Source organism: Cupressus sempervirens, chromosome 2 (assembly GCF_028749045.1).
Source record: "Cupressus sempervirens isolate cs-2001-9-10 chromosome 2, ASM2874904v1, whole genome shotgun sequence".
Lineage (NCBI taxonomy): Eukaryota > Viridiplantae > Streptophyta > Pinopsida > Cupressales > Cupressaceae > Cupressus > Cupressus sempervirens.
This window is the reverse complement of record NC_143119.1, coordinates 157,767,778-157,794,088: the sequence shown is the minus strand read 5'-3', so window position 1 is coordinate 157,794,088 and position 26,311 is coordinate 157,767,778. Positions and strand designations below refer to the sequence as shown.

General features: G+C 35.5%; 1 protein-coding gene across 3 annotated transcripts in view; it reads right to left on the bottom strand.

Moving 5' to 3' along the window:
- Nucleotides 1-408: 408 nt before the first annotated feature.
- LOC149571522 (Prefoldin chaperone subunit family protein) overlaps nucleotides 409-26,311 on the bottom strand; it is a 170,455-nt gene continuing 144,552 nt past the window's right edge. For all 3 annotated transcript variants that reach the window (XM_089813029.1, XM_089813031.1, XM_089813030.1), the window contains 2 exons: nucleotides 15,997-16,051; nucleotides 409-825 (listed from right to left, as the gene is read on the bottom strand). In XM_089813029.1, coding sequence (XP_089669155.1) covers nucleotides 757-825; nucleotides 15,997-16,051 — 124 coding nt within the window. In that variant the 3' untranslated portion in view covers nucleotides 409-756. The remainder of the gene's footprint in view (nucleotides 826-15,996; nucleotides 16,052-26,311) is intronic.

Below are 26,311 nucleotides of genomic sequence, written 5' to 3'. Positions count from 1 at the left end.
TACTTTTAGTTTGCCTATTAATTCCCCAAACGACTTTTGCTCCTATGGCATGACTGTTTAGTAGGATGCTTTTCTATGGCAATGGGAGCTCTCTAATATCCACAATTCATTTTTAAAATGTATTACATATAATTTTCACACTCAATTATCTTCATAATGCTTCTCTGCATGGTGTTTCCGACATTGTCCAAAACTTCAACATTCACCCTACAAGAGTATGTCATCTGAGGAAAGCAGCATTGAGATTTCTGCTATCACAATTTAAATATAGAGAATGTTTGCAAAAATAATTATTGTGAAACTCAGTGATGAAGAAACAATCATTGATCTCCAGAGCTTCTATTTTGTTCAATCTTCTACAAGCAAATATTGATCAGCCTAATTGCTAAAAGATTACGACATTCTAGATTATTTTCCAACACTTAATTGATTATTTGGGTCATTGCATTTAATTGCTACTGGACCAAAGCTTAAACTTCACAACCATTTGACACACTTTGCCTACAGTGCCTGCTCTCCTGAGAATGTTTAGTTTGCAAATGCAAATAATATACACAAGATGTGCAGCTTAGAATCTGATATTCTTTGCCCCAAACTATAAACTAGAAAAAATTGACAATCAAAATCTACACAGGTTTTGTTTCCATGTAAAATGGGAACATATCACTGCAACTTTAACAACTAGTAGGCTGTGTAGAAAATTACGCTAGATTGTGATTTCAAATATGCCATAGCTACAATCTTATAAATCTGTTCCTAGTATTTTCTGGTTGCTCGAAGAGAATCCACTGGGAGATTGAGTAGCTCCCTAATACCTTCACAAACCTGAAAAGAAAAATTGAGAAATGATTAAAATTCCTCAGGTTACCTCCATAGTAATTATACCCTATTAAGATTGAAGATACCAGAGATATAACTGATCAATATACAAAACAAGTTACAAGTCTTCAAAGAGCACAACCAAATTTTTAATAGAAATGACAAAATGAAACACCGATAATATGCAATAACTGCCCCTGATTTTTTTTAATATATAGAATATCATAAGCTAAAGTAGAATGACTGCTGATTCTTAGCTTTAAATCATAGTTCCAAGAATCACGGCGATTCGGCGATTCGATTCAAGCCAACCGATTTTTTGTGAATCGGTGAATCGAATCAGCGATAAAGGGTTTATGAAATAAGTTACTAAATTTCAAGAGTTTTTTAAATTTTCCGATTCATGGCCGATTCGATTCCGATTCATGGCCGATTCACGATTTGATTCGGCCTTGCTGATTTCGATCCGATTCCGATTCTTGTTACTTTGCTTTAAATACATGAAAATACATTAACTAACAAAAGCAATGCTTTCAACAATAAACCATATGGAGTGAGAAATTTGAAACCGTCACCTCTCAGTCAATACAAGAGTATTTGCTGATAACAAATAAGAGGAGGCTGAGCCTTCACCTCTATCAATACAAAATATAACTTGCAGCTATTAAGTGAGGGTTTAAAAACATTGCTACTGAATAAAAAACTAGTATAAGGTACATTGAAACCATTCAAATATGGAGTTAGCTTCAATTACAAAATCAAAGCTCAAAAACTCAAATAACAATTTCTGATCATCAAAATCAGATCATAAAGCATGCAGCAGACTCAATGAAACTTGACACCCTTATCTTGATTGGTCCAGGTGTCCCCTCCCATTAATTTTAGTCTCTCCAAGCCCTAATCCTAATTAGTGCTGAGGTGGCAAGATCTAGGCTGTTGGTTTCATTTCATTCTTCAGCACTCATTGTAATTTGAGATGTGGAGGAATTTGGAATTTAGAAAAAATTTCCTTACACTAGGAATTTCCCTTCCAAGGTTGAAATGGAGCATGGAGAAGGGTTTTTCTATTTTAAAGGAATTTCTCGGACTAAGAGAATTTACTCTCTTGGGCACACTTCCAAGGGTGGAGGAGGATTTTCTACATGATGAAATTTCATCTCCTTCCTTTCTAGATATTTTCAAAGATGTTTTTCTGACTTAATCCAGTTTTTTGTATTTTTCTTGCCTTTCTACTTTTGGATATTTCAAGGATGTTTGCATACATAACCATTTTCTGATCAACTATCTCACTTGCTCATCTTCCAAATATAGAACTAGATACCAATTTCTCTTTATCAGTTGGCGCTTGCAAGTTGCCAAAATAGACATGCTAAAAATAGAGAATCTAAAAATAATAAGTTGTTTCAAAGTCAAAATAAGGTCAATTTAAGATACAATGAAATTTACAAAAACATAGGGAGTTCATCAGAACACTAAAATATCATTGGCATATGCCCTTTTTGAGAGATTTTTTTTTTTTCTGTAGCTAGTCAAAATTATTCACTATATGTAATGATTCTCATAACATTCCACAAGGTAAAAAAATGTTCAATTTTGATTTGTAATATTCCATGGTGATTAATGAACTTCCTATTATTATTGAGATTTGTCAATATTTTATACAAAAAAAATTATGATTAAAAAAAATCGCCAATATTAATCATATTTAGAATAAAAAATTGAGAGTTTCGCCAATATAAATAATTTTGTTTCTTCAAAATAATGAAAGATTCGCCATATTTTATATCTTTTTTTGGAGGCAACTTTCTTAAAGTTTACCCTGGTCAAAAATTAACTATCTTTTATTTCATTTGAATGCTTGGGCACACTTCCTTGGTAATGGAGGATTTTGTCACTTGGGTGCAATTCCATAGCAATGGTGAATTTTGTCCTCTAGGTGAAAATCCTTAGCAGTGGTGGATTTTGTCTTCTAGGCAGAAATCCTTGGTGATTGTGGACTTTGCTCATGACTTCAGATGTTTGAGAGAGGTTTAAGATCTCCAAGAGCAGTTATGGAGATTCTAGATTTTAGATCCTAGAAATTTTCTCTACAAAATGTAGTAAACAACACGTTTCCATCAGTGTTCTTTACCACAACTATTTTTTTCAAGATTTCTAATAAAATTGATACTAGAACAAAGATTTTCCAAGAATTTTCACATCTTTTCCTGGATTAGAATCAGGAATCTCCACAACTTTCCATGCTTTTTCATGAAATCCCAAACAAAATTGGTGTTGAAAATAAGAATTTAATACTTGTCTGATTTCTCATTTTCCAGTTGCAGACATAACCTTCAGCCTTCCCTCAGGTGCATTTTTGTGCTTTTCTCACTTTCAGGAGGTGCTTATCAGGATACCATTTTTTCTAAAGGTATTTTTTGGGTGCCTTTTCAAAAGATGTTTTTTCAAACTTTCGTTTTCAGGAGATGTTTTTCAAATGATGTTTCCAAACTTTGTAAATTTTTGACCAACTACCAAACTTGTTCAACTTTTCAGATATAGAACTAGATACCCTTTTTCCTGTTCCACAGTCAGCGGTCATCTAACTTGCCAAAAATAGAATTACTATAAATAGCAGGTTTGTTTAAATGCAAAATTAGGCCAAAGCAAAACATAATGAAACTAAATAGAAATAGGAATTGCTAAAAATATTAAGTACTTACAAACTTAAAAATAAAGCTATTTTGGGATCCAAAGAAACTTGCTAAACATAGGAATTCCCAAAAATAGCAAGTATGTCAAAATGTTCAAAATTTCACAGACATTCTTTCTAAAAGAGAAATTCCCATTCACACTTGACCTAGGGGCCGAAGGCAGACAACATTCAATTCCAGACATAGCCAATTTTCATACAGGACAAACCACCAATGTAGTTCAAGGGTTGAGAGACGATAATGTGTTTAGGTGCTTGTTTACCACAGGCAATGACTCAATCATGTTGCCCTCCAAACCATAGACGATAAATGTTTATCATCTCCTTTGAGCACTGTTGCTTCTCCATAAAGCTCATTGTATCCTTTATCTCTTACGAGAGGAAAAGCAAACTTCCTTTATACCAAGCAAATAGGATCCAAGTAGGGACACATCCCTTCCAAAGCTCAAGACCTCAAATAATATAATATAATAACACTGGCCCATTAAAGACATAATAATTATATTATAAAGTGATTGTCATAGAATATAATTACATCAACTCAATATAATTTTATTTATTAATCAATAATATAATCATATTATGACATTATATAATTATACTTTATTATATATTATGACAACAACTCATGATTATGACAACGAAGTGGAACTGAACAAATTGAAATTGATGGGTCAATGCCAAAAAAGAGCAGGGGATAAGAATGAAGGATATAGAGAAGAGAGATTGGCTTTGAAGCAAAGTAACGAGACTCAGACCCGGCTCAGACTCAGCAAGGGTAACTCGACTCGTAACCTAACTCAAACTCGCCTGTGACTCCGCAGTGACTCGATAAAACCCTTGAAATTTAGAGATTTTTTTAGATTTAAATTAATTCCATGCACCCATTATTGAATAAAGATTAAAGACACAATAACATAATAAAATAGAAGGTAATTTGATCATATACATAACATACATCGATTACGTAAGTACAGAGGCAAAAAAATTAAAAATCAGCCAAGTCACCTAGGCAAGTCAGTTGAGTCACTTAGCCAAATCAGCTCAGTTGACCCGCCGAGCCAGGGTCACGGATCATTTTGACCCAGCTAAGGTAACTTGACTCGCTGACTCGGACAACTCGTCCAACTCTTTTTACTATGCTTTGTCTCCGTCATTGCTCTGATTTTCTAGGTCATCGTATATCTTGATGGGGATGCCACTTACCCTTGGAGAGGTATGTAAGTGGATCGATCTATGCTTGACAAGATGAGGGTTGTTGTGAGAGTGATGGACATCTATTAGCATGTTCCCCCCCTCCCACCCTTCGTTGATGGCTCCCCCCACCCACACTTCTTTCTGCTTCATTAAGAGTGATTGCGACCTCTTTGTCCACTACCTTAGGCGGCTTCTCCCCTAGGATTTTTCACCGCTACTGAGGATGCTCCCTCCATTTTTCACTCACTTGCGGCCACTTTGTTGGAGTCCACCCTCCTTTCCATCCCCCACCGTACCTCTACTCTTTCTTCCAGCCCCAAGCATAGGAGTTCTTGCCCCATTAACTAGTGGTTTAATAAGGACTACAAGTCCTTTCACCGCTCGGTTCACTCTGCCTTCGCCACCCTCTCTCCCTCTTTCACCCAGTTGAGGCTCACCTACCACAATTTCCTTTGCTGCAAGAAGCTGGTGTTCTAGTGTAGATCCCTCTGTGCCTCTCTCCTGCAATTTTTGAAGCTCTTCTGCCACATCGTGTTCCCCCGTCATCCTTCCCCTCCTTCCACTCTAGATCAATGATCCCTCATCTCCCACACCTCCACTCTCTGTGAGATCCTTCACCTCACCCCCCACCTCATTGCCAACATCAAAGAGGAAGTTAGATGCATGAGCAGTAGCAAGGTTGCCAATGAGAAAGGGTTTCAAGTGGAGCTCTTCAAGCTTGGTATTTCTATTTTGGGTTCTGCCTCTCACAATGCTCTTCAATAGAGTAGTGTGCATTGGCTTTCTCGACTCTTGGTCACATCATATTATTTTTCTGATCCATAAAACTAGGTTGGTTTCAGACCTTAATAACTACAGGACTATCATGATCGAGCATACTTTTGCCAAACTTTATACCTTCGTGCTAAACACTATTCTAGCTAGGGAGCATCATCACTGACATTGTCAAGCTAGAGGACAAGTCAACTTTCGGACAAATTTTCAAACCATGCACCATATCTTGACCCTATGGACTGTCCTTGAGGAGGCTTGACACCACTCCTCTCCGCTCCAACATTTCCACTTTTTGCGATATTTGTGAGCTTATCATGTCCATGAACAGTAGCAAGGCGATTGATGAGGAAGGGTTCCAAGCATAACTTTCAAGCTTTATTCCTTTGTGCTAAACACTATTCTAGCTAGGGAGCATGATCGCTGACATTGTCGAGCTAGAGGACAAGTCCGCTTTCAGACAAACTTTCAAACCATGGACCATATCTTGACCCTGTGGACTATCATTGAGGAGGCTTGACACCACTCCTCTCCGCTGTGACATCTCCACTTTTTGTGACATTTGTGAGGCTATCATGATCATGAACAGTAGCAAGGCGATTGATGAGGAAGGGTTCCAAGCGTAACTTTCAAGCTTGGTTGCACGACCCTTGGCCCCTTTCTTACAGTTCTCTTCAACAATTGTTTGCACTAGGTTCCCCTCTTCTTGGTCATGGCATATTATCCATTTGATCCACAAATCGGGGCTTGCTTCTGATCCCAATAATTACAGGGCAATAATGGTGGGGCACACTTTCTCGAAGCTATACGCCACAATTTTGCACACTATTCTCACCATCAAGCTTGATAGGTATCATCTTCATCCATAGGGCTAGGCTAGTTTCAAAGTTGATTATTAGACAATGGATCACATTTTTTGACCCTTCACCCTACCATTGAGGAGGCTAAGCATCACTCTACAAATGTCTTCAATTGATTCCGTCCCCTAGGCGGCTCTTTTTGCTTGGTTTCGTGACATTGGGATTTTCAGATTTTATTGATGGTCATTATGAGGCCTTATGAAAGTGTTGTGGGAGGATTGAGGACTTTGTAGGATTTTCTAACCCCATTCAAAGCACTATCGTGGTGAAGAAGGTTTCCCTCTTTACCCCACTTTATTTGGCATTTACATTGATTAGTTGGAGGCATTCCTCGGCACGCTTTCACTCCCCTGCGACGGATACCCCCTACATCAAGTCTTGATTTCCTTATCTTCACAAATGATTTTGTTCTCCTCACTTCTTCCATTGAGGGATTGCAACGGCTTCTTGATGGTCTCACCTCTTTCTATGAGTTGTGACATCTTGTGGTCAATCCGGGCAAGACGCATTTGATGATCTTCAATTACTTGAAGACCTCACACCTTCACTTCTTCCTCTAGGGGACTAAGATTGAGATATCTTCTTCATACACTTACTTGTGTGTTAGATTTTCAGACCCCTGCCTCAGTATGAGACCGGCCATGCAACCTCAATTCAATAAGGGGTATGGATCCCTCACCCTTTTGGAGAGGCAATGCTTTTGCCACCACTTTCAGGACACTTCATCCAAGATGGCACTCCTGGACACTTTGATCAGACAAATCGTTTTGTACAGTTCCATGGTTTGGGGTCCCTCTTTATTATAGTCCGATTGAGCCTCTCCATAGAGAGTCCAAACCCTTCTCGGATGCATCATCAGGTACTACAAACACATCCCTATCTGTATCATCCTGGCCAAGTTTAGGGCTCATCCTTTTAGACTCACGGCCATTTTTTATCTTGTTTAGGTCATCCATCATCTTCGGTGCTTTGCTGACTCTGTCAAGGGTCATCACAAATAATCCTACCAAGCTTATTGCTCTGAGACAATTGCAACGAATAGCTCAACTTTTCAGTTCCACTGCTAGTACACCCAAGCAAATACTCTTCTAAAGAGTGCGGGAATCGACATTGACCATCTCCCTCTCCTTCAGTACTCGTTAGACGACCATGCTAACCTCCTTCCCTCCCAGTAGGAATTGACCAAACTTGCCACTAGGGTGAACCCCCTAGGGGATCTTCGGCCAAGGATGGCTTTCTACTTTGAGTAGTTCATGAACAATCAAGATGGGATCATTGCCATCCCTTCTTACCTTTCTCAGCATTGAACTCACCCGCTTGGCATATCTTTGGGCTCTTTTAAAGTTGGATAACATAAGCTCCATATGCAAACTAAGACACATTTCATATTTCGCTGCCCCATTTATTATGAGATCCGTCGAAGGTTCTAGTGCCTTTTTAAGGAATGTCAATCTCTTTCTACTTTCTTTGCCTACACCAACCAGTAGTGCCTGGCTCTCTATCTCCAAGAGGCTACGGGTCTTTGAAACCATACCTTGCAGATTTATTGCCCTCTAAGATGTCCCACTAATCAGCTCATCACTTCCTTTTCCTCGGTGGTCTCTCTTAGTAGGGGCTCCATGCAGTCACTTGGACCCTCCTTATCTAGTCACACCGGTTCCGTTAGGGCCCATAGAAGTTACATGCAGCAGCGGTCCCCTGTACCTCTCTAAGGCATCAGAGGGCCTCCTCTCAGCACAAGCCTTACCCTTCAGTCGTCAGCTTCTTCTCTGCAGTAGGGGACAACTAGTTTGTATATTGCTATTGCCCCTTCTTTTTGTTGATGCTCTTTGTTTTTTGTTTTGCTTTCCCTAGACACCGTTTGGTGCTCCTGTTAGTTGCTGTTCTCCTTTGTTGTATCACGGCCATCCCTTAGACCATCATGGTCTCTTGTTGGACATTAATAAAATTATCTTATCTTATTATCTTTGCAGCAGATATTATGGTTGGTTGTCTTACTCTCTAGCACTAAAAAAGGGTAACATATGAACAAATGGCTTCTGATAGCATAACTCAGGGCATTGAGTCTTGTCTTTTATTCTCTTACTCCTACATAAAGAAGGTTTGCAGAAAAGTTGATGTTTTGGGACAGTAAATATCTCACTCAAGGCTTAATCTTTTGCTCAATATAGTTGTTTCCTTAGATGACTCGAGCCTTTATATTGCATACTATTCCTTTTTAATGATTTAGTTCACATATAAAAGATGTGTCCATGACTAAATATAAATATATGCTCATATAGGAATATTAATATTTGGATATATTTGAGATATATTGGATATTAATATTTGGATATATTGGATATATTTATCTATGCTCTTATATTTTATTCATAGATGTACATAAATGCTTATGGGTACATGTCCATATATGAATTTTTAATATGCCCATTCATTATCGACTTTTATAAATTAATTTTTGGTATAGTACTTATCATCACTATGATTCGTGGATCACAATAGGATAAATAATATATGTTTTCTCTTATGCCTACCTAATTACACAAGGGATTAGTTATATCAAAAACAACAGGTCATATTTTATCTCTTCTGATAAGTGTGGATGGGCACTATGCCGTTGTGATTATTGATACAAATAGGGACAATTTGTGATATAATTTCTTTTAATGATTATATTCAAGTGATCCTACAATGTGAGATGTATTTTCTTCATATGCACTTTCAAATTCAGTTTTTGATTCCAAGTAGTGATGGATGGAATGCTAAAGCTCTTTGGCTACTAACGACGGTCTTGCTGTAGTGAAAGAATTTTTGCAAGAATTTGAAAAGGGACTTTTTCAAATACTTTGAATTGTGTGCAACAAGAGAATCGTCAAATACAGAAACAAGAATTATCAATAAAAAGGAATCAGTTTTATGGGACCATGTCAACTGGCTTTGGTATTCATTTCTCCAGTATCTTTGGAGATTTGTTCAATTACAGGAAAGGACTAGCTAGCAAGCCAATGAAGACGATGGTGTCTATTATTTCACTCATGCAATTGTATATGTAAATAATATTTTTGTCACTCCGACAGTTGTAATCCCCAGCCAATAAGAACAAGGAATTGTATTACTAGCAACATGCTGGACTTGTATTAGGCACTGATGACCTGCAGACTGCTAAGTCCAGGGTGGACTAAAACATTTTTGTAAATATATCTGCAATTTTCATCCAGACTATAAAGTCCCAGACAAGACCGACGGTTTCCTTTACTACATTCTTTCCTACTTGTGCCCGCACAGAACAGAGACCTAGGTGTAAAATTATTATAATTAATAAAAATTTCTTGGCTTCGACATTTTATTGATCAGTATATATATATATATATATATATATATATATATAAGACGTTAAATTGTTTTCTAAATAATGTGATCCTAATTAGATCCATTGAAAACTTAATTTAATCTATTGCATGTATACATTGTACTCTGCTATTTTTCTGATAAGTATATATATGTTGAGTTTGTGGATATGATCGTCACCACATGAGCTTTGACACTACCTGAAACCATGCTATGGAACCAGCTACTTCCATGATATCAAGTTGTGTAGTTGTCAAATATGATAAATTTCTAATCACAGACCCATATAGAGTTTCATAGCCTCTAAAGTTTATCATCCTTCCTTGATTTATATCATGTAACCAAGGGAGTGCTAACTAGATTAGCAGTCTTCCATCCTAAATGTTTTCAACATGTCCTTATTATGCTTGGTTTTTCTATTAAAATGTTTCACAAATTACATCATATGAGCTTTTTCAACAGTGTTTAACAAACATCAACAAAAAATAATCAGATCACAACAAAAAGAATCCAACCTACAACATCAGTTTGTAAGTATTAGCATAAGCAATAAAAAATATCAATAGAAGAGAGTATATATAAACAGATTGAGATCCCGGGTAATCATGTATCCCATGACCCCATAATATTGTTGCTTCCTTCAGCCTTAATAGTAACAAATCTCCCCAAGGGGGAATCAATATCTAGGTCAGCAATAGCTTCCCATCTTGGTGTATTAATTAGCACAGGAGCCTTGTTCTTGTTATCAATGTCCCTCTTAGAGATCCCATTATCCTCCAGGAATTGTTTAAGGCCCTTCAGTTCCACCTGGTCCAACATGCCTTTGTAGGCATTGAAGAAATGTGCAGACTCGATATCACATTTGTACATCAGAAGCACACCCTCTTGAAGCAGAATCTATAATGTCCCCTATTTAGCAGGTTCCTATAGCCAGGATTGGTCAGTTCATCATCATGACCCTCGTGAGTTGATAGTGAGGCAGACTTGCTATTTCTATTAAGTCTAATTTTGGATGATTACTATTTTTAGCAGTGCTGTGGTGGCATTGGTTGTTGGTCATCAGATGCAGTTCATTGTGCATATTGTTCATGGAGTTCATATTTTATTAATGGGGTTTTCATTATTATAGGACATTTTATATTATTTCATGTTATAAAATGGAATTGTGAAGATGAAGCCTCTTAAGCGAGAAGTTTGAAGAGGAAGCCGATTTGCACAATTGTGATTATAAATATAAATATGACATCAATTGTGTGAATTGATCATCCAATTATTGTTTGTTTGCTTTGGTTTCTTTGAGGGTTTGAGACTGTATTTTGTCCATCAATCCATTGCTGAGGTATGGTGGAATTGATCTGGTTATTGCTCTCTGATATTGTGGTGTCTTCTCTTACTATTTTCACTGTGGCTGAGAAGCAGTTCTTAAAGGAGAATTTGGAGTTGTTGAATGCCCTTTACATCAATTGTTGGGCATTGCAAATTATCTGGATTAAGCATCTGATATAACTGCAATCTGGTGCGATTTTCTCTATGCATTCTGAATGATTTTATGGTTACTCTCAAGCACCTGAATTCTCTGTTATAGGCGTTGTGATTTGGTGGCATTGGTAGTCTTTTTACAACCCAATTGGCTGTGAATAATAATGTCACACCTGGACATTTAGCCCTGCACATTGAGCGCTGCCTGTAACTGCTATTGGGGGCCGATATTATCCTTGCATGGCAGCATTTTTTAGCAGAAAACATCGTCCTTCTTGGGTGATTATTAACCCTTGGTGTCCCTGCATTTTCCACACCACTTGGCATCTATCTCTTGCTAGCGGCACACGCCATCATTGGGCACTTATACTCTGCATTCATGTGGACTTGAAGCCAGTCACGTGAACACTGCTGGAATGTGTTAGGAGTCTATTCCCAAGCCAAGACAAATGCCTATAACAGGTTCTCAAAATTGTAATTTCTTGGGAATGGAAATACATTGTAAAATTTGTTATTTCCTGTGCAGTTACTTTCTAGGTTCATTTCAGTATGCAGCATACTTTAGAAATTGCCCATTTACCTTTTCAGTATTTCAATTAATGCTTATACATATCTCAAAAAAATACGAAAAAAAAACAAGAAAACCACAAAAATCTAAAAAACATCTTTGCACTTCATCAGCATAGCTAGTAGAGCCAGCCTGGGTTCTCTATAGAATCCTAAACATGTTTTTAGGAATTCACAATAGAGCAAACACCTGCACAAGGTAAGTGAGTTTGATATTACACGGTGAGATTTCTCTTTTTACCCTAGAAGACTTACTATTCCTCTTAGCCCACAAAAACCAAAACACTTCTGAAAAAAGAACCAACCAAACAGTATTCATTTTATCATCAAGACAATCAATATAACTAGCACGCACCTCAATCCAAGACAGTCCAGGGCAGGAATTTCAAATGAAAGGGTGACCAAGAAACAGAGACCAAATCAATTTGGTAAAACACCATTCAAAAAAAATTGCTCAACAGACTTGATGATAGATCACATAGGACAAGAGAGGGGGGCAAGACCAATAGATAATAGAACATCTTCAACCACAACCTTTATTAGGAAAATAACCTAGCACAAACAGTTATTTTTAGGTTCGCAAGGTTGGTGCCAAAAACAGTTAAAGACAAAACTCCACTTAGACTCCAGCACTTAATGTCCTGGGTCTCATTAATCCAATTCAGGATCTTTGAATCTTCTCTTAACGTCTGATTAATCTATTTCACAAATATGTTTGCAAAAGGAGTTACATCCCACCACTTCAACTGTTCCAAAAATTGCCCAGAATAAAAAATATTCTGAGGGAAGAAAGCCCTAGTAGCTTTGCGGAACAAAGCATTAGTCTTCTTGTGAGAGGAAGGAATATCGCGTTTAACACACATCTCTTCCCATGAACCAAGACAATTATTCACCAGAAGATCACTAATGGAGATAATACTCAGAATGCCATAGCTTAGATAACTAGATTGCAGTGGTCCATCCTAAATTTTTTCAACATGTCCTTCATATACTTGATTTGTACAATATCTCATTATATAATTTGGAAGCAACCTAAGGAAGGACATCTCTCCAAGCATTGACGTTTCAAATTTCTTGTACATATTTGTGGGATTCTCTTGGCACATCTTGTCACTACTTCCACAAATCATGTCATTCACATAGACCACAACCACCAACAAATCATCCCCTTCAGTTGTAATGTCCCCGTTTTGGTTGGCATCGTTTTGCGTGCCGAATCAGTCTATCGCGAACTCTCATAGACTGGTGATTGTGATGAGAGGGTCATTCTGGCGTTTATTTGAAGATTGAATGGCTTATTATGCTCTTGGAGATATTATTTTATCCTTACTTTTTTATACGCGGCCTACATATTATAATTTTAAGTTGAGTTGCACTTTTTATTTTATAAAGTTATTTAATTATAAAAGTGCATTATAATGAGTTTTTATAATGGATGCTTCTAGAAGTTCTTAGTAACTTCTTAGAAAAGTGAATAAATAGAGGGCTTGGCCTCTCATTTGCATGGACAGGATTTGATAATTCAACTACATTCTCTTTGAGCATTTGTGGCACCATCCAGGTCTGCAAATATTCAGCATAATCCTTGAGAACGATACCTCTCAAGAGATTGCATAACTGAGGAAGTGAATGACCTTCTAAAGGGTTGCACTTTGGAAGTGGTATTCAGCCATTTCAAGTTGAGCTTAATTTGTATACTTAGACTACCTAAGGGTTTGATTTCTTCGAAAAAAGCAGAACCGAAAAAAAAAAGGCCGAAAAAGCAAATCCGAAAAAAAAAAGCAAGTAGAAAAGTGCAAAATCAAAAAAGCAGTCTGAAAAGGAAAGTCCGAAAAAGCAGCTCGAAAAAGCAGATACGAAAAAAGAAAATCCGAAAAAACAATTCGAAAAAGCATTTCAAGTTGAGTTTCATTGAGTTTTCAAACTAGGATTGAAAGTGAACATCTCTGGAGTCATTTTGGTGCAAAGATTGCATCATATTTGTTAGAAGGGTTTTGTAAAGTCTGGGAGAATATTTATGCACAAATCTGATGCAGAACTGGTCATTTTCAAAGATCAGATTGGGAGCATATTTGGAGTCATAAATTCGTCATACCTGGTTTGAAATTCAAGTTGCCAATTTCTTTGCAATCCTAAGACTTGGGCGATTCAGATTATGCTTGATTTAGCACCATTTGGAGAAGGAAACAATTTATACTAAAATCAAACAGGGCCGTACAAGTACAGCTGTACTTGCAGACCGTACAGTTGCTAGATTTGGGATAGATTAAGGTTGCAGCCTGATCACTGTATCTTCAGCATATAGACAACATTGTTGCATCATTCCCAAGTTCTTTTTAATTACAATTATCTGAATATATGTTGTATATGAGAGTTTAATGAATAAAGTCACTGCTGTATATGCGAGATGCATTTCTAAATGTCAATTGTTGTTCATGTGACAAGAAAGACTATGAATTTTGTCTCTGTTTGTACCCAGTTGCATAGGATATTGGTATATCTTGGATAGTGACACAAAAAGCATGTTTAATCCTTTGTAATCAGTCATGACAGTGCACTGTTAATTTAGTAGAAAACCATAAATTACTGGTAATCTGAAGTTGTAATTGATTGTAAAGAGCAGCAACATCTTAATTGAATGCGTATATATATATATTGGCACTGTTTGGGTATCATGGAGTAGGGTGGAATTATAATTTAACAAATATTTCTTTCAGCATTTTATATCTCAGCAGTGTAGTTGATTGCTTGCCAAGTGTTTGATGGAATTGCTTAGCACATATTCAATATGTTACATTGCACAGTTCAGACTACATGCCAAGTGTTTGACGTAATTGCATAGTTCAGTGTTAGTAGTTTTTAGTGACCTTTGAGTAAGGGTCATTACATCAGTCTTGATATCAAGATTTCTATTTGTGGTTCCACTTTTGAAACTTTCCTCTTGAAGGTAACAGTCTAGCTTTGAGCATCAAACCTCCTGGGCTTGTTTTAGTCCAAAAACTGCCTTCTTTAGCCTAGAAACATGGCCCTTATTCTCTAATAGGAGAATTCTCTCAAGTTGTTCAATGAACACTTCCTCCGTCTTTCCACTTAGGAAGGGTGATTTCACATCCATTTGGTAGCCTTTGAAGTTATTAAAAGTGGAAAGGGCTAAAGACATCCTTATAGCTTCTATACCAATAACAAGATCAATTGATTTTTTTCCTTCAAAATTAATTCCTTTAATTTGGCATATCCCTTGAAGTTGTGTTGTTTATCACAACTTGGCCAGCCAAGGTAAACTTTAAGCAACTCCACTCTAGAAAAAGATATAAAAATATTGGTAAATCTCACATTATTTTGGAAAATAATAATTTCTATTATTTAATTTGGCAAATATTCCTTTATTTAAATATTTTATAACTAAATTCTATAAAAATGTGGCGATTTTAAATATTTTTAAGAATTAAATTACTAGCCAAAAATTTCTAAAACTAGCCAATTGGCTAATATTAGCCACTAAAAAATACCCTGTGGGCAACCTCATTTAGGTTGATTCTAAATACCAAATTAGTGCCAATCATATTCTTACCCTTGGGTCTTGGGACATGTTCCCTAGTCTCATTCTTCTCAATTTGACCTTGTTCTTCTTCCGTATCTAATTAGATTCTTATTTATACAAGGAATTAAACTGATATAAGGATAGATAAATAAGAATACCAAGTTCATTTGAACAGGAGAACCAAGTAAATTTGAATGGGAGAACCAAGCAAGTAGAAAGAAAATGGATAAGTAGTCAATCTCTCTAGAGTAAGGCCTCGATAGGCTTATCCTTGACATCTATTTATTCACCTTACAAATCATTTATACAAGCTTACATGGTTGTCCTCTAGTCACAATATTCAACTTTCTTCAAAACCTCAAAACATAACCCTACTCTATAATGGCACCTATAAGTGATAATATCATCCATAAATGATCTAATATAGTAGGTTATCAAATCTTTTCAAACGGATTAATATGTTTAAAAAATATTCAATTATGTTCTTCCTTGTTTGAAGATTAAAGTTATACTAGGTGATTGTGGCTTCGAATTTATGATCACAACAAATGTTTGAGCATGTAATATTTATTAACAAATAATTTTATTTAGTAAGTCATAGAAAAAGTAAGTGAAAGCATAGGAAAACAACAGTTGTCAAAAAGTACCCTTATTCGTGTACATTTCAATATTGTATTTTAAATTCACACTTGATTAACAACCTAGAAAGTTAAAACACAAACCAGCTTTATTTGTGCTTTGATTTTTGCAATTTGTTCAGTATAATCTTCAACTTGCCTGTAACGATAAGAAAATTCAGTCAACGAGCCAAAATAACATTTAATTGAATGTAAACAATTGTATATATTCAAAATCATTATAGTCTTAAATCTAACAAGAGCATTAAATTCAAATCATCACTTAAAAACTTATCACTCATTGTATTGTGCCCTATTTAAAATAGGATTTAACATTAAATAATTATAACATTAAGAAGATCAAAAAAATATAATACATAAATGATGATAATAAAAATATAACTTAATATAATTAGAAATTAATAAGTTTGACCAAGTTATAATATCATGGAGGTTGGTGTTTGTATGAAATGAGAATGTTAATTATATAAGGTGAGTTTCGTTTTGATATTAAGATCGGTTTGTTAAGTTTGATGACTTAAATATTGGCTTGTAGACTGAATTTGTATTAGGATATGAACGGAGGACTCAACTCAAATCCTTAAATAAAAGATATAAAAGATGGAACCTTAAAATGGAAGACTAAGGTTCGTTTGACAGCTTAGAAATAAACTCTTCTATTGGAAAGAGTTATGACGTTGTATATTCTGGTTGTTGCTATTAGTATTGGCATGGGAATAATCTTAAGATAACTATATCAAAGTAGAGTTTTAAATCTTCGGCTGAAAACTATAATATTGCACTTTCCAGATATGGGCCACGACAAATAAATATTCCTAGAAAGACATTAATGCGAAGGGTGGATACAATAACAGTCTCAAAAGTAGATTCTGGTCTCCAATAGTCAATTCACAGACAAAGATCATAATAAGGAGTAACTAAAGCTGTGATTTGTAGTAGAAAAATACATTAATCAGTAACTTCAAACAAGCTTTACAAATAAAAAATAAACTATTATTCAGCCATAATGACAAACCAATATGCAACCTTGACAATTATTATTATATTTATTATGACAAGGAAAAGGGTGTGATCTAAGTTGAAGCAATTTTACACCAAATGGTGCAAGCTTATTTCATTTATCAAAAGCTGTGATTAGTAATGCTTTCATAAGGTGTGATTCCCATTTGATTAGTGCTTACAGTGATAGGCCACAATTCAGTGTCATTTGCATAGCCAACCATTCAGTTTAAGAGAGGTATCTTTGACATCAAAAGGATGTATCTATTCAGATTATAAAATATATAAGGAGAATCAATCATCCTCAATATGATCAGAAAGGAAAAAAGCAATTAAGAACAGATTGCAGTTTAGACCTGAGACTCAGGTGAGAAACAGTGTGGTAATATCTTACATATGAAAGCTGTTTATGACTGTTTGTACTGAATTAAACATGTACCAAAATTATGATATTGAGTGATTTGTTTATACTTAATGCTTATACAGACATGTTTATGGATAGTCTGCATGACACTAATTATATATATCCTGTTTTACGGTTTCAGGAATATAATAGTAGTATGTGACAACTCACTGGTTGATATACATACAGAATTAAATACATCTGCATGTCTGGTTTTATATGCATTCCATCTGCGGTCTCTTGAGGGTTGTAATATAGAGTTATGCGTGAAATATTGTGTATGTCTTCTTTCTAACCATAGTAAGGGGAAATGAGGTAGTCGCAATTGGGAGAACGGTGATAAGTCACCTCCTAAGCACCTCACCTCACCTCGCAGTTGTGACCAGAGTGTCTCCGTGGGGCCAAAAGGGGGCAAATGGACTGTGTTTGGCTTAGGAAGCATAGACTTTCAGGGCACCCTTCTGTGAATGACCCCCACCGACCTTACCATGGTGTCTAGGTGTTCAATCATTTGAAGTCCAGCTAGGAGTGCTGAGATGAAGGAGAACAGCAATAGGACCCCACACTAGGCAGCCCTATTAATGATTGTAGCTTTGATCAGATGATTCCAATCGATGAAATCAAATGATTGATATCTACCCTTCACTACTATTATCGTGGAGCATTATTATTATTGATAATAAAGTATATGTATATGTATATAGCTATATATGTATGTATGTATGTATATGTACATACTACATATGCATATGTGTGTGTGTGTGTGTGTGTGTGTGTGTGTGTGTGTGAGATATATTATACACATCTAAATTATCTATATATGTATATTATATATAAGAAATATATATACATATAAGTTATTATCGTATATTATAATCATGATAATACATTGAGCAAATATCATTTGTGATATATGATTAGTTAAGATATTAACAAGAGAAATGTATCTACGGGAGACATGCCTCTTTATATTATGTGCATATTCATTGGAAGAGTAACATGAAAAACACAGAAATCAATAAGTGACAAGTAGAGTTACAAAAGTGAATTAAAATGTATATAGAATGAGATCCTTAACATGGTAACAGAGCAGGTTTGCCTCCAGGGCTATAAGATTTTAGAAGTAATTTTTTTTATTTTTCTGAAAGCTATTACAGAGTTAATTCACAGTTGTGTTATTCATTGCCTTAACATCAATTAGCACGATACTAAAATTTCTCTCTTTCAAGTCATCACTGAGACTATGCATTGTCTAAAGAACACGGTCAGAGCATCAAATTTTGACCTCTGTGTATTCCTTGGTTCCTGATATAAGAGTTTTGTATTGCACATACATGGAATCTATGAACCGTTTGCGCAAGTGCATAGTTGAGAATCCTCCATATTAAGCATGCGAAGTACAAATTGACTAAACCATTAGAAAACAACAATGACCCCCTAGATAATGTACATATTTTATTGGGGAATAACAAAAAATAATAATAATTACCACAGATTTAGTAAGTAATAATATAATTTCCACTATTTTGGATTTGCCCAAATAGATTTAAATTGATGCTTCTGGTGTTATACCCACACTGGTAGAGATTCTGCGAGATAGCAGCGAAGAGAACAAATGGAAGATCTTGACTTGCAGAGAACAGAGAAAAGCACATATACAGCGAAGTTTGCAGATATAGGAATATGGAAGTGATTCATTAGAGGGAAGCGACATGGAGAATCGTCGGGAGGAAAAACAAAAAGCTTGGGTAACAAGACAATGATGTGGAGAAGATAGGAAATAAGAGAACCCTTCTCTAAGGAGCAGGAGATGCGTCCATAGCAGAAAGGTAAGTAAATAGGAGACACTGCGGCAGAGTGGAATTACCATTGACGCTAAGTAGAAACTAGAAGTCATTGTCCAAATTATTATCGAAGAGCAAGTACATTGAATTATATTGATAATTTTCTATTTAATATCGCGGGAGTTCATACATTACAATTACCTAATGACATTGGGCAATTTGATTTATATGATGGCAGACTATATACTTCCTGAAATATATATCTTTTGTCAAAAACTTTGAATATTCCTAATGTATTGCATTGAATGACACTTGTCGGAAAAATGGGCAGTAATGAATAAGAGATATTGAAGTAGCCACTGCTATCGAATGACAAATAGGATCTCTACCATTGTAGACAATCATGGAAAGATAGAGATTAATTCGTTCTGAGTGACATACACCAGCCTAGAGGACTTATCTAATCCTCAATGACAACATCAGAAGCAAGCAGTTGTAAAGAGTATTACGACTATGAAGTATGTGATGGAGCCTTATTTTTTGGCAAAAATCCAGGCCTCCATTCATGATGTATAAAACTGAAGATAAAAATCTGAGATAACTTTGATATAAGCTACAGATATAAGCAGCAATTAGAGGTCTTAAGAGGGCTTCAGATTTTAAGAAGTTGGAACAACAATCAAACTGGGCAAACTATGTAGATCTAACCCACTATTAGTGTTATGCTGCAATACACTGAAATCAATCCAATTGTGGCAGTTGTAAACATACCAGATAAAATTGTTGGCATTAAATGATCTCTTTACATCCATAACTGACAGTTATATAGTAAGACGTATTTCTGCTGCCTACAGGATGCTTCTCCTAATCCAGAAATAAATGAAAATCTAACACACAATAGGTGGTGAATGGTACACATATGAAGATTACAAAAGACAGTTCAGTTATGCACAGAGGAGGATTATTCTTGATGCAGAAATTCTTAATCTAAATAAGAACAAAAAGAGATGAAAGTTCAAGAGTGCTTCAGCAGCAATTATGAAGAAACTAAACAGGAGTGGCAGAAAGAACGTTATTGATAGCAAAAGAGAGAGTACACTTATCTTGAGAACTTGAAGAGCAAAACTGAGAGGGAATCTTCTACAAAAATCTCTAAGACTAGTTGGAAAGAGAAATAACTGTGTATATCCAGAAAAATTTCAGATGTGGCCGGCAATTGCTGCACCAAATGTAATAGAGACACATCTTGACAATATTACAACATCACTTCCGCTCCCAGCACTTTGTACAGGATCGATTAACATTTCTTTGACATGGTTCTGGAATGGATAAAGTGATATATGACAATCCTTCACATCTGGTGACAACTGAGACCAAGCGAATTCCAAAATGAAAGTCAATCAGAACAACATTTATAAGGAATGCTATTGATCTTAATCTAGTTTCAGGCTGAGGGATTGAGATGGCACTCCAGTGCACGTTCAAGTGTCTGGTTGTATTGAAACACAAATTGCAAGAAAATAAGGAAGCCGTGGACTCCTAATCAAGAAATAGAAGGAATAATGATACAGAAGCCGCTGGAGCAAGGAGTTAAGGAACTTTAATTAATTTTTAATATCTAATGTCATGCCGTATATGTTGCAGGTCTGGAGATATATGCAGGAAGGTGGAGATGATGGGAAGTTATCACAACTGTCCTTCAGTAACATATGCCGCTAAACAACATTCGTGAAGGCCCGATGCTTTTTACGAATGCATCTGTAGGAGCAACATCTTCAGGATGTGCATCTGTAGGAGCAACATCTTCAGGATGAAGCCCGACAATTAAATATGAGGCAGAACCTGTGAAATCATGTGGAGATTAATGCACATGATGATCGAATGCTCTGGTGAAGGCGGAGGAGCTTCATGGTATTGGCAATGTTTGCTCACATGGTGAAGTCCACGGTCGAGGTTTCATTTGATACCAGCAACAGCGATGCATACTTGTTCATAGGTTCCAAATAAATGCAACGTGCGGGAGCGGATATACAAATGTTCAGGATTATGACGTTGGCAAGCTTGCAGATTTTGCACGACCGAAAACCAAAGTGCTTCACCTTCTTCGTACGCGGAAGATATCAAAATTAATGGAGGAGCCGGGTATGAATTGATATCTCGAGTAAACGATGAAACAGATTCTCGGGTTGGAACCGCACAAGGAAATAGAACACAAAATTTCCTATATTCCGAGGCTGCAGTATAGATTTGTCATTAGTTTATCAAATAATTTTGGAAAATCCATTATAAGTTCCAAGCCGCCTCTTTTAAATTAATTATTATAATTTGTTTTGAATTTGTTATAAAGGTAGTTGTAATTAGGTGCTGTGAAGGGGTGTGCCCGTTCATTTCACACTTTTTTATTATTTATAAATATGTAATACAAATGGAGAATAGCAGACAATTCATTATTTTATATTTTAAAATTTTACATAATTTATGCTCACTGATATATTTTTATTCTTTTATTGATAAAGAAATGATTTTTTGGACAAAGCCTGTGGAAGGTGGATTATCAAATGAATTCTTGTGTAATTCTGGAATCCAACTGTATTGGATGGATCATTCGTAAGGATTGTGTATCTATTTAATTTATTTGCATTAGAGTTTTAAGTTATTATTAAGTTGTGTTCTTTATAAATGTTCTTTATTAATTTCTACAAGTATTTTAATATTCGGATAAGTGGATTGGGTCATTATTGTATTTTAAATTTGATAAACATAAATATTGTGAGATATTTAATTATTTTTGTATTTATGTCTAGTTTGTCTCCGCAAGAATTAAATTGCATCCTAGACTAGTTTAAAATTGCATTCATATAATTGATACGTCACGTCTAAATTATTAAAATTGTTTATAGTTTAAGTGTATTGAACTTTATAAAATTGTACATTTCAACTTATAATATTGACTCTGATTGCCCATTTAATTACGCACTGGTCTTTTATTCTTGATTCATAATCCATATGCTGGCAACTGTTTCATTTCTTTCCATTGAGGAAATAATATATTCATTTGTTGCAATCATCTATAATAATCACTTTTATTTAAAAAACTCTTATATATTCTTTTATTATTCTTAATTCATAATTCACAAAATTGAAGTTTTCTATAATTCTTGCCATTAGGAAAACTTTCATTGTATACATGTTTTAACCAATCTGCTTTAAGCATCTTGGACATAAGGTTGTTGTCCAGGATCAGGTACACCCGCCTCGGTTTTGCAGAGCCGGAAGTGCACAGAACTCGAACCATATTGTTTAGTTCCATCAAGTTGGCCTTAACCAATTGGATATCCCAGCATCGAGCAAGCAAGGCTTAGAGGATTCCAATCTGTGGTTTGGAGAACCAACAGTATGAACGGTACATTTCATCACCCATAGAATCCCATCATAACTAAAATTATCTAATCTAGTCAGAAAATGTATACATCAAATTGACATATATCAGTTAATAGTATAGCAAGCTATCGACCAGGAAGAAAGGAAAGTCATTGAATAATAAACAAGGGCTATAAATTTAATCATACAAGAACCATCAATGATCTTTGCAGAAGGCTATAATTCAAGCCTGTTTCAAAAAATTATTTGATTACATATGTATCAAACTTTTTGATGCCATGAAGATTAAAAATTGGTAATAGATCAATGTTTGAGATAGTCAATCACTAGCTTGTTATGACTATTGATTGTGTGTATAATTGTATGAGGAAAATATTATCATACCAGCAGGTTGCGAGATCAATAAGATTGAAGTTTATTGTTGAGTGTGTAACTCATTTATCTGGAGTTCTCATGGGAAGTTATACAAGTCATAATTGATCCCAAAAACGTATATTATAATAAAGCCAATTTAAAATTGATGGGAAGTATAATAGGATATAATTGAAGATCTCCATCATGGATTTGAAGGTTTCACTGAAAAATTATAAATTAGATTGGATTATATATACATACACATCAGAGTTATTCTTTGTTAGATAGCTCTTGTATTATATGGAGGAAACCAACAATTGCATAAAGTATTATATCTATTCATATTTCACAATAGATGCATACACTAATTAAGGAGTGAATAGAGAGAGGTCATTTGTAAAGTGAAGGAATTAAGTCAAATCATGATTCAACTTAACAAGATACATTACAGTGGTTTTGAAGCTCTATTGTATTACTTGGAATGATCGACAGCGTTTCTTAAGAAGATTGTGGTTGTACATCCCATTAGTAACCCTTTAAGATCTGAAGCGAAGATTGGAAACAGATTATCACTTCTTTGACATACCAGAGTATGTTTAATCAACATGCTTCAAGTTACACTATTAAGGAGACAACTATGTAATGAGTTGAAGCAATTATGGAATAACTGTATCAGCATGGAGGTGTTTAACTTATACCATTTGCATGAGAATGATGTTTCAGGATTGAGATCATACAACAAGCATTCGCAGAAGTTCACATCCATCAAGCACCTTCAGCATCATGAGATTAAAATTTATTTTCCTTTTATCCATTTTGGATCTGCTCAGTTGAGCACTTGCCTAATTGACACAATCCTGTCGCAAAAAATGTTGTCAATCAAAGACAGCACCATAGCTGTAGGAGTTAATACATAAGATCAGAAACAGAAGCCTTATTATTGTTGCAAGGATACATCTCCATATCTGAAGCAACATTCTTATTCATTATATGGCCACCATTTATATGTTTGATACGCCACCTTATGCAAAAGAACAATGATGGGAGAGCCTTGGGCCTGTGGAGGAGAATATTTGTAAAGAGATCTGCAGTCATTGTTGTACTGTGAGGCAAGTAGCAGTAGAGAAGGCTAATTTTCTTGCCATTGAAGTTATTGAAGAAAATTCAGATCCGATTGCATTCTTGGAGTTATATATCTTCCATAATTCGAACCATGTGAGAAGGATGTTGATGAGCATCTACTTCTAAATAGTGAGATAAGTATTCTATCGAGTACATTTATTTTAGTCAAATCTCTTACCTGTGCCCCCGTATGTACTATAAGAGTCATTTACCTTGATACACTCTTGTTCCTTTCCTTGGTCTCTAGGGATGTTCTTGCAGGAAGAGAAGAATGGTGCATTAGGAATGTTGCTAAGGCATTTTTGTGGGTTATCTCATATGAATCATGTCAGATAATAAGAGTTTCTTGAAGAAAGATATCTTTGATGACCAGGATTATGAGAAAAGAGGAAGCTTGAAATTTCATTAGAGGCAACCTTGGACTACGAGGTCAGGAAGTTGATGCATATACTTGAAGCTTAAGGAGGGAACCACATTATCTTAATATCTGGTGTTGCCAAGCTTGACGATAAATCCATAGTACATGCACTCATGTTACTATGAATCAAGATATGCTTCCATGAAAGACATTGCAGATAAAGGATATGCTTTAGTTGACTTTTAACAATCACAGTCATATTGATTCAGAGCAAGTAGACCATGTCAAGATGGATTCTCTAGTGATCAAGAACTTGTAGCTGTTGGAGGACTATGATTCATGAGATGAAGTTCCGTATGTGTAGACTAAAAGGCCTTTATGCGAATGCCTAAACCATAGATGAATACCTAGAATGCTATTCATTTAGAGTAAATTATCACTGAAGAACTGACAACCAATATTTTCTCCAAAGCCTTCAGCCAAAGTGAAGTTTGTACATTATTGAAGATAAACTTGAAGTTATGGATCGGAGCCCTTACTGAGAGGGAGACTTAACATCATCGATTTTCTGAGATGTACCTTAATGCATCCTTCTCTATGAGAAAGAAGTTTAAGATGAACACCCTTATTCCACCACCTAGGAATATTCATGGTGGAATCACCCTCTAATATGGATCATGGTGGATGTCTTATGAGTTATCATATGATCTTGTGAAAACTTCTTGAGAGGTGACGATTTTTCAATGAAGCATACTTGTGGTTACTACTGTAAGGTAATGATCTAAACAATGGTTTAACTTAATATCATGATTAATATCATTTGATTGATGCCCCTAGAGATCATGGTAGTACATATCTCTTATGTAACTTTTGAAGTTACATTACTGAGATATGGCATGGTGTATACTATAAGACATAGTATTGGAGACACCGAATGCAAATTTCCCTTTGGGTAGGGCATCATGAGACTTGATGCTAGTGCGCACACCAAAGAAAATATAAGTATGGCAAATATCATATGATTTATATTCTTGGTCATACCATGTAATGTCCATAGTATGATCATTAAATAGTGGAGACTGATATATTTCAAATTCAAGCGTAAGCAGTTTCTTTCTAATCTAAACTCTTCATTTAGCACAATATACTTTGCAAATTTGTATTGATGATGGTGGTCGTCACTTACTATAGGAATGATGAATTGTGCTTACAAATAGCATCACTTGTGCTATAATAAAAATGAAATGCAATGAACATCTTTAATATTCTTGTGGATAAGATAAGAGGGAGTATCTCTGGTATATCAATGCAAGGATGTTCTCTTGAGATCCTTTTTATACACCAAACGTACATTCTATCCTTTTTCTTCATCCTTCAATGTAGTCAATATCAACAAGTATGTATATACTCTAATCTGATGGTCCATTGATGGCTTATCTGAAGTCATTACTGCTACCCCTGATGTAACCTAGGCTATGTCTTTCTAAATCATTATCTCTAATGATGGTTATTTTCTCAAGTAATTTTATAACTTGACAATGGCAGAGTAACTCATCCGTACTTGGTGGTTAAAGTACTTTTGTAGTGCTAGTCAGCAATACATATAACCATCCTCTGAATTTCCAACATGGATAACACCAAGTTTCGATACAATTTATACCCTCCCTTGATTCTAATGTATCCATACAACATTTCCTCTTTTGTTTGATGATTATGTGTATCCATTCTTATTTGGTTCATAATGTATTAACATGGGTTCATTGATTCTTCCTTGACCTACCATAATTCCCTGAATGAATACCTTTTATTCAGTTTCTGTTCACTAAAGTAAAAACGTCATTTTTACTTCTAAGAGTATTGTTCAGAAATTTTATAACAATCTTCACTCAGTAACTTGCTGAAGGTGTTTGACATAATTCCATTCAATATCTGTAGTCCAAGCAATGCAATCTCCAAGAATATTCAGTCGTGCTTCTTGTGGTGTGTTAGCATTGAGTT